This window comes from Camelina sativa, chromosome 20 (genome assembly GCF_000633955.1).
Source record: "Camelina sativa cultivar DH55 chromosome 20, Cs, whole genome shotgun sequence".
Classification (NCBI taxonomy): domain Eukaryota; kingdom Viridiplantae; phylum Streptophyta; class Magnoliopsida; order Brassicales; family Brassicaceae; genus Camelina; species Camelina sativa.
In genome coordinates this window covers 8,210,393-8,219,932 of record NC_025704.1, presented here as the reverse complement: position 1 = coordinate 8,219,932, position 9,540 = coordinate 8,210,393, and the positions used below count along the sequence as shown (strand labels likewise).

The following is a 9,540-nucleotide window of genomic DNA, read 5'->3' as shown; positions in this document are numbered from 1 at the left end:
ATATCCTAACAATACTATATTATGTAGGTGGTACCCACTCAGAGTGGGAGGATCTTCGGTCTCGGGGGACTAGTTAGCTGGTGCAGCTGGTGCAGTTTCAAGAATCTCTCTTGAACGCCAAGTTACTTCTCTTCAAGAGACACTGGCATCTGTGGTTGAGTTTATGAAACAATATATGCCAGAAGGGTCTGCAAACACTTTCCCCTCGACTCAGCCAACTTCTGCAACTGGTGCGTCGGTGACCAGTCCAACTCAAGGCAACAACATGGAGAATCGAGATGCCAATCCTGATCCTCCGACTGACCCTTCGGAAATGGCTGATGACGTCCAGTACAATCATCCCACCAATGTCCCTGATGCTACTCATGAGCAAGATGAGAATGAAGATGAGGAGCTTGTTGGCGGTGCACTAATATAAAGAACTTGTTCTCCCACATTTCTCTACTCCCTTGTACTATGTTAAAACTCTGTATTGTGTCTGTCTGAATTCTGTTTAAAACTCTGTTTAAAAACTCTGTTTTTTTTTTATGTATGAATGTTTAAAAGTTCTGTCTTTAGTCTGAATGTTTAAATCGGAGCTTTTCCAAACTTCATCCACAAGGCAACCATTTCCCAGGATATTATTTCATTTTGAATTTGATACTGAAAGTTGTAGTAAATCCTGGGTTTTCAAATATTTAAAGATGTGGTTTTCGTCCTTTCTTCGTAACATTTTGTCCCTATTACTAACGCTTTTGACGACAATATTTGTTGCTATATTGTTACAACCACGCAGTTAGTACTTGTAGAAAATCTAAGACAAGATTCAATGTAGCTAATAGAAGCTAATTTGTTACAAATTATCGTAGCTACTAGAAACTACTCTGTTACGACGGAGACGAAACAAATTGTCACTAATAAGCCATAAGTTTATCGTAGCAATTAGTTACTAGTTTACGACAACTAATACTATAGCTTACTGTCTCAAATGTAGTACAAGTATTACGTGGTTTGTTGTAGCAAATTGTTACGGTTTTTAAACACGCTTTATGTAACAAATAGCTACATTAGGCAGTGACAAAATAGTAGCAATTTGCCACATATATGATAGTCGCTTATTTGTAGCAAGTTGTTATACTTAGTGATGATCGAAAAATTTGCTACACCTAAATAGTTACTAAATAAAACAAAACTGTAACAAATAATTTCTTGCTACGAAAAACAAGTAATACTAAAATTTGCTACACCTAAATAGTTACTAAATAAAACAAAACTGTAACAAATAATTTCTTGCTACGAAAAACAAGTAATACTTACGAAATTTTTCGTAACTATATGCCTGGTTTTTACTAGTGACCCAAACACTTAACCACATTTTAAAACCTAAATCATAAACTCTAAATCTTGAACTTAAATTCTTAATCCTATAAATTAATTCATAAACCATAAAACCAAACTTTAATACTTATAAGAAAATCTAATTTTTCTAAACTTAACACTAATTCCCTATACGCAAAACTCTTAACCAAACTCCAAAACCAAAAATTTAATTTAAATCTCTAAACCAATAATTTAATTTAAATCTCTAAACCTTTTTTTTTTAAACTCCTATCACACACTTATGATTCTTCTGTCATTTTTCTTTGATTTCATTTATAAATTGTTTTAAATAATCATATACTATCTATAATTAATAAGTATGTAGATTTTTTTTTGCATGATTTGAATTTTTAAAAACAAAATATGTTAATCAATCTTTCAAGAAAAAAAAATGTGTGTTAATTTAACATATCATTGGGGAGAAAAAACAACAGAACGTTGTGTAGTGTCATATTCGTTGGGGATAACTATGAACAAATCAAGACTTACAAACTCTTATTGGTCATGAACAAATCAAGACTTACAAACTCTTATTGGTCATGCTCCACACATGTGTGATGTGTCAGATGTGTACATCCCAATTATGTAATTAATTTGTTTCTAATATGCTCATTACCACATTGAAAAAAACTTACATATATAGTACTGTAAAAAGAAAACATGGATACTCAAGATTCAAGAACAAGCACGTAACGGAACAAATTATCGAGTGCAGTGATTTCTTTGTATAAGAAATTACAGTTTTGAAAAAATAATAAATCGAATCCAGTATATAAACTGTTAAGGATACAATCATATATGTCAAGGATACAGTCGTATCACGTCCTCACCACTCAATCATATCTGTCAAGGATACGATCGTATCACGTCTTCACTACCTCTTCATTCCATATGTTGTATAGCCTAGAATCGTCCATGTCTCAGTATATATACGAGTCTGTAATCATCTTTGTAATATACATTCAATAACACAACATTCACAACATTGACATGGTATCAGAGCTAAGCCGATACTCATAATTTTTTTTTTTTTGTCTTTCCAGCCTTCACAGTTTCTTCCTCTTCGATCTCCTTTCTCCTTCTCTCGTTCTCAGATCTTATTCCCAGATCTCATTCTTTTCTTCTTTCCTCCATTCTCTACAATGGCTGCTGCAGAAATCGTTGACTCAACTCAAGGGTTCCTTAACATCAATATGATGAACATCACCAAGCTCACCTCTACAAACTATCTCACATGGAGTCTTCAAGTTCATTCTCTCCTCGACGGCTACGACCTTGCTGGGTACATCGATGGCACCTCCGTCCCACCAGAACAAACAATCGGCTCCACCACTCTGCCAACTCCAAATCCATAGTACGCAAAGTGGAGACGCCAAGACAAGCTGATCTACAGTGGGCTTCTTGGCACACTCTCTCCGGCGCTCCAACCGTTGGTCTCCAAAACCAAGTCCTCTGCTGAGATGTGGAAACAAATCTCCTCCACTTATGCAAATCCAAGCTGGGGCCACATTCAACAACTCCGTCTGCAACTTAAGCAAGCGTCAAAAGGTGAGAAGACTATTGATGAGTACATGAAGATGCTCACCACGCGGTTTGACCAACTCGCTCTTCTTGGCAAACCTCTTGCTATTGAGGACCAACTTGAGTTCATCCTTGGTGGCTTACCCGAAGACTACAAATCTGTTGTTGATCAAGTCGAAGGGCATGACACTCCTCCCTCCATTGTTGAAGTTCATGAAAAACTCATCAGCAAAGAAGCCAACTCCTATCTCTCTCCTTGCCTACCGCTTCAACCGGACCAGTCTCTGCTCATGCTACGACCTATCGTCCAAAGTTCAACTCCGGGAAACAATCATTCCGGCCACACCAACCATGGTACAACAACAACAACAAGCATCACTATCAACAACCACGACAAGAGAACCGAATGCTCAAGGGGTACCAAGCAAGTGTCAAATCTGTGGGGTGTTTGGTCACAGCGCCAAACGCTGCTCCCATCTTTAACAGTCCTCCTATAGCTCTCAAAGCGGTATTCTACCCTCTCCGTTCCGCCCATGGCAGCCGCATGCCAACCTTGCTCTTGGACACCAACAAATAACAAATCCATGGATACTTGACAGTGGCGCCACTCATCACATGACCAGCGATCTTGGTAATTTGGCGTCACACCAACCGTACCAGGGCGATGATGCAGTCCTCATCGGTGATGGTTTGGGTCTTTCAATTTCTCACACTGGTTCACTGTCCCTCCCTTCAAACTCTAAACCTTTATCTCTTACCAATGTTCTTTGCGTACCTAACATCCACAAAAATCTAGTTTCCGTATACCGCCTATGTAACTCTAACAATATCTTTGTTCATTTTTTCTCTGCTCACTTTCAGGTGAAGGATCTGATCTCGGGGGTCCTATTACTCCAAGGCAAAACTAAGGGTGAACTTTACGAGTGGTCGGTCTCCATCTCCACCATCAAATCCTTCTTCGCCTCACCTTCATCAAAACCATCTCTCAAAGACTGGCATTCCCGTCTAGGCCACCCTTCTCACTCCATCCTCAAACCAATTATTTCAAAATTCTCTCTTTCGTTTTCTCAATCAGATTCACAAACAATGTTGTGTGCTGATTGCGCAATTCATAAGAGCCATAAACTCCCTTTTTCACAAACCTCCATTGTCTCTTCTTGCCCTCTTGAAATCATCTTCTCTGATGTTTGGACCTCCCCAATCCTCTCAATCGATAACTTCAAATATTACCTTATACTCGTTGATCACTACTCCCGATACACATGGATTTACCCGCTCAAAACTAAATCTCAAGTCCGTGACACATTCATCACATTCAAGTCCATTGTTGAAAACCGCTTCAACAAACGCATAGGTACCTTATACTCTGACAATGGCGGTGAGTTTGTTGCTCTACGATCATTCTTATCTAGCTCCGGGATCTCGCATCTCACCTCACCTCCACACTCTCCCGAATACAATGGGATCTCCGATAGAAAGCATCGTCACATCGTCGAAACCGGGTTATCACTTCTCACTCATGCCGGCATGCCACACAAATACTGGACCTACACCTTTGCTACGGCTGTTTACCTCATAAACCGCCTTCCGACGCCGGTGCTCAACATGGAGAATCCACAACATAAGCTGTTTGGAGCGGAACCCAACTACGACAAACTTCGTGTGTTTGGGCGTTTATGCTTTCCGTGGCTGCGTCCGTACACCAATCATAAGCTGGAAAACCGCTCAACTCCATGAGTCTTTTTGGTCTATTCTCTCACGCAAAGCGCTTATCTATGTCTTCAACCAAGCTCCGGTCGGATATATGTGTCGCGCCATGTTAAGTTTGATGAGAGCAGCTTCCCGTTTCAACATTTCTCCCCACCATCATCCGCAACTCTACCATCTTCTCCGGAACCTCAACTACATCCCTCTGCTATACTCATACCACCTCCTCCATCTCTAACTCCCCCAACCCAGCCTCCTCCACCGTCATCGTTGCCACTCGTAACACCACCGCTGCCAGGACCTCCGAGCTCAGATCGTCACCAGCCAGTGATCGCTGAATCAAGTTAATCAATCGTCAACCCCGAACGAGACGCTGTTACAAACAATGTTGATGACTCTCACAATCGCCCTCACCATGCTCCAACAACTCAACCTGAACAACAAACTCCTCTCAAACAATATGCTAGACGATCCACCACCACAGGCCCATCAAAACAGGCCCACACCAATCCACAAACATCAAACCAAATTACCAAATCACTAAACCCAAACACTCAACCTCCAAACCCGACACTCAACCCTCTAAACCGAACTCCACAACCCACATCCCCATATCCATCACCACCTACTATCAACCCGTTACCAGCTCCACCTGCACCACAACCCGCTGTCACCGATAACCAACATGCAATGACAACTCGCCGGAAAAACAACATCTCCAAACCCAAACCAAAATTCAACCTCTTTGTCGCTTTATCCCCCTACATACCACCGAACCCTCAACGGTGACTCAGGCTTTGAAAGACCCGAACTGGCGTGGAGCCATGTCTACCGAAATTGATGCCTTTGCTCAGAACCGTACTCTTGATCTTGTTCCTAGACAGCCTCACCATAATGTTGTTGGTTGAAAATGGCTTTATAAAAACAAATTTAATCCTAATGGCTTACTTGGCAGGTGTAAAGCAAGGCTCGTTGCAAAAGGATACACTGAACAGCTTGGTCGTGACTATATCAAAACGTTCAGCCCAGTGATCAAATCAACCACGATCAGGCTGGTTCTTGATGTTGCTGTCTCTAAGTCTTGGCCTATCAAACAACTCAATGTCAATAACGCATTCCTACAAGGAACACTGGATGAAGAGGTCTATATGGAGCAACCACCAGGCTTTGTCAACACCGACTTCCCGAACCATGTCTGTCGTCTACATAAGGCGATCTACGGCTTAAAATAGGCACCTCGTGCATGGTACACCGAACTAAAGAACTAACTGGTTGGTCTTGGTTTTGTGAACTCCCTCGCCGACACATCATTGTTCGCGCTTCAAAATGAGAAGGACTTTCTCTACCTCCTTGTTTACATCGATGATATTCTTATTACTGGGAGCAATGTTGCTCACATACAACAAGTTCTTACCTTACTCAGCTGAACGCTTCTCTGTTAAGGATCCTGAAGATCTCAATTACTTCCTTGGCATCGAAGCACATCGCACTCCTCACGGCTCCATTTATCCCAACGGAAGTACATTGTTGACCTTCTCCATCAAAATAACATGACCGATGCCAACGCAGTCCTCACACCGATGGCATCCTCACCAAAGCTCACACTTACGTCTGGACACATTCTTTCGGACCCGACACCTTATCGAAAGCTCGTAGGCAGCTTCCAATATCTGGCTTTCACTCGGCTTGCCATTGCTTATGCAGTAAACCGCCTCTCACAGTTCATGCACCGCCCCACTGATGCTCATTGGCAGGCTGCGAATAGAATACTCCGCTACCTGGCCGGTACACCTACACATGGTCTCTTTCTCTCTGCCAAAACACCACTATCACTACATGCTTTTTTCGATGTAGATTGGGCAGGAGATTCCCATGACTATGTATCAACCAATGCATACATCGTTTATTTAGGCAGCAATCCAATATCCTGGTCAGCAAAGAAACAGAATGGCGTGGCACGATCCTCCACCGAGGCTGAATACAGGTCGGTAGCCAACACAGCATCTGAAATAAGATGGATATGTAATCTCCTCTCCGAGCTTGGGATAAGACAAACTGCTCCTCCGGTGATATATTGTGACAATGTTGGTGCCACATTCCTCTGTGCCAACCCCGCCTTCCATTCCCGAATGAAGTACATTGTTATAGACTACCACTTCATAAGGGGACAAGTTCAAAATGGCCTTCTTCGTGTTGCTCATGTCCACACCACCGACCAACTTGCTGATGCACTTACCAAACCATTGGGTCGTCAACGGTTCCTTGAACTACGTCACAAGATTGGAGTGACCAAAGCTCCTCCATCTTGAAGGAGGACTTTAAGGATAGAATCATGTCTGTCAAGGATACAATCGTATCACGTTCTCACCACTCAATCATATCTGTCAAGGATACGATCGTATCACGTCTTCACTACCTCAATATTCACATTCCTTGTTTCTGTTTCATTCCATATGTTGTATAGCATATAATTGTCCATGTCTCAGTATATATATGAGTCTGTAATCATCTCTGTAATATACATTCAATAACACAACATTCACAACATTGACATAAACCACCACTGTTCTTCTTCTTTTTTTGTGTGCGGTCAACTTCCATCACACTGTTCAAGGTAGAACCATATCAAATTAAAGCAATTGGGTTGTTGATGATACTTGATAGTTGATACGCTCCGTATAGTCGTAAAAGTTGTTTGGGGTTTTAATTGGGCTTGATACCTATAATGCATGGCCCATATTTTCGTTCGAAAGAAATTGCTAAATACATCGTCGTCTCTCACAAAGGGACATTTCTAGGGTTTCCGCGACGACGATGATGACTACCGTGATGAGCTGCGATGTCGATGTGACGGCGAAAATAGATTCAGAAAAGTTTAACTTTTCGCCGATGGAAAAGGAAAACTTGGACGAGGAAGACACTGAAAGCGAAAGCGAAACTGAAAGCGAAGAAACCGAGAGCGAAGGCGATGGAAGCGTGACGGTCGGGAAATACAGAGGGTTAGAAGACGTGGAAGAACCGGAACCGGAGTGGGATGTGGACAGCTTTGATGGTCGGGAATACGAATCAGATCCAGAGATTCGTGACAGCTTTGCTAACGAGAATGATTACATGGAATACCGCGAAGAAACGATCCAGGCTTTGGAGGATAGGGTACGTAATTTCAATGCCATCGTTTCTTCCTAAACAAACTACTACTATATATTATATATATCTCTGTCTGCCTTCAATTTCTTTAAAAAAAAGTCTTTTTTTTGTTTGTAGGGGTTTAAACCAGATCCCTTCAATTTTTTTTTTTTTTTTTTTGGTTTAAGGTGAAGATAAAATAAAGCCAAAGATCCCTTCAATTTCATTGGCGCTATTCAGAACCTGGATGGACCAGCTTATGAAAACATGACTAATAGGGAGTATTTGGCGGGTCTTGTTTCCATGTCCGTTAAGAAACTCAACGAGGTTAAGGTCAGTTGTACTCCGATTAGAATAAAGCTTTTTTTTTTTTTTTTTCAGAATATGTCAACTCTAATAAATATAAGATTGGATCATTTTCTTACTTTAAGGGAAAAACTGTGGAATTCGTAAGGATTGTGAGAGCCACTACAAACGCTGGAGGAGCTAGTTGGAAGCTGTATATAACGTTTATGGCTCGGGAGTATCCGAATGGGCCTCTCCTGGAGTATCAGGCTAAGGCCATGGATTTCGTTGGAGATTCTCGACCTCCTTTTCCCATTCTCTGCAGACCATCCCCTAAACCCCTAAACCACTGGTAATTAGTTATATTGATTTTGATGCTATTTGTGTTTTACTCGTGATTCATTATTCTTGAATATTTTTGTTTTGATTTGTTATTTGTTTTCTTTATAAATTGCGTAGCTTGGCTAGTGAAGACAAGGATACGCTGGAGTGATGCATATAACCTTGTGTTCTCTTTTTGCTAATCTATTCTAGCAGATAAGGTCTCATTTGGCAAGTGGTTTCTTGGCTAGAAAAAATAACTTGTAGAGGCAAAATTTTGTTGTTCAGACGGAACGACTGATACAAAGGATTATCAAAACGCTTGCTATAATGAAACAAAAAAGAACTATAGTTTGTACTTTGTAGTAATCTAAAATACGTGAAGTATATTATAGTTACGGTGAGTCGGTGACGGTGGTGAAAACTTGTCAGAGTTGTCGTTTCTCAAAGGAATAAATCTTAGAGCAAGATTATTGGGGGTTCATATAGGGTTAAATTCTCAAAGACTCTCTACTCTCCATAAATAATTCTAAACACTCTCTTTTAATCTGCTATACTCCTCTACTCTTAATGACATTTTCAATTCTCAAACTTACCCTTACCAAACCGATTCAAACCAAATCAGCAAACCGAATTTTAATTGAATTAATTAATTAAAAAAAACAAATTCGACCAATGAGAAAAAGAATATTCAACCAATCAAGGAATTCCACGTTACCCATCATCATCATCAGAAAAAAAAAATCAAACACCCATCTCATGTTCTTCCTCTTCCCGTGACGTTCACCTCGTCCATGACAAATTCAGCTATTTCTCCACCATTGAAATCGATGCTTTAATCTACATATTAGATCCACTTCTAACATCTTAATCCATAAAATCGTTAGAAAATTTTGTTGTTTTATTTAAAATTCTGTGATTTCAATTAGATTAGATATTGGTATTAGAAATTAATGGAAATTGGATGGGTAACATGTTTCCTGGGTTCATTAACACATTTTAATGGACTGTAGTGATTGATTCATAGTGAATTATACGTAGAATAATGCTTTTGGTCCGTGAATCAATTTGCAGACTGAGTATAACTATAAAAACTGAGTATAACTACTACAAGTGGTATATCTGGTACAACGGTTATTCTTAAGAAAAAGACAACTTGTACAGCTGATATTTTTTGTACAAGTCATTATATGCTAATTTAATTTTCATTATTATTTCTCC

At 40.4% G+C, this 9,540-nt stretch overlaps 2 protein-coding genes across 2 annotated transcripts; both read left to right on the top strand.

Moving 5' to 3' along the window:
- Window positions 6,168–6,896, top strand: LOC109131159 (uncharacterized mitochondrial protein AtMg00810-like). The gene has a single exon (XM_019241824.1). It carries the CDS (start codon window positions 6,168–6,170, stop codon window positions 6,894–6,896), a length of 729 nt encoding a protein of 242 aa, XP_019097369.1.
- On the top strand, window positions 7,405–8,491 carry LOC104772310. Its single transcript, XM_010496941.1, has 4 exons — window positions 7,405–7,744; window positions 7,919–8,046; window positions 8,145–8,350; window positions 8,458–8,491. The coding sequence occupies exons 1-4, from the start codon at window positions 7,405–7,407 to the stop codon at window positions 8,489–8,491; spliced, it is 708 nt and encodes a 235-aa protein (XP_010495243.1).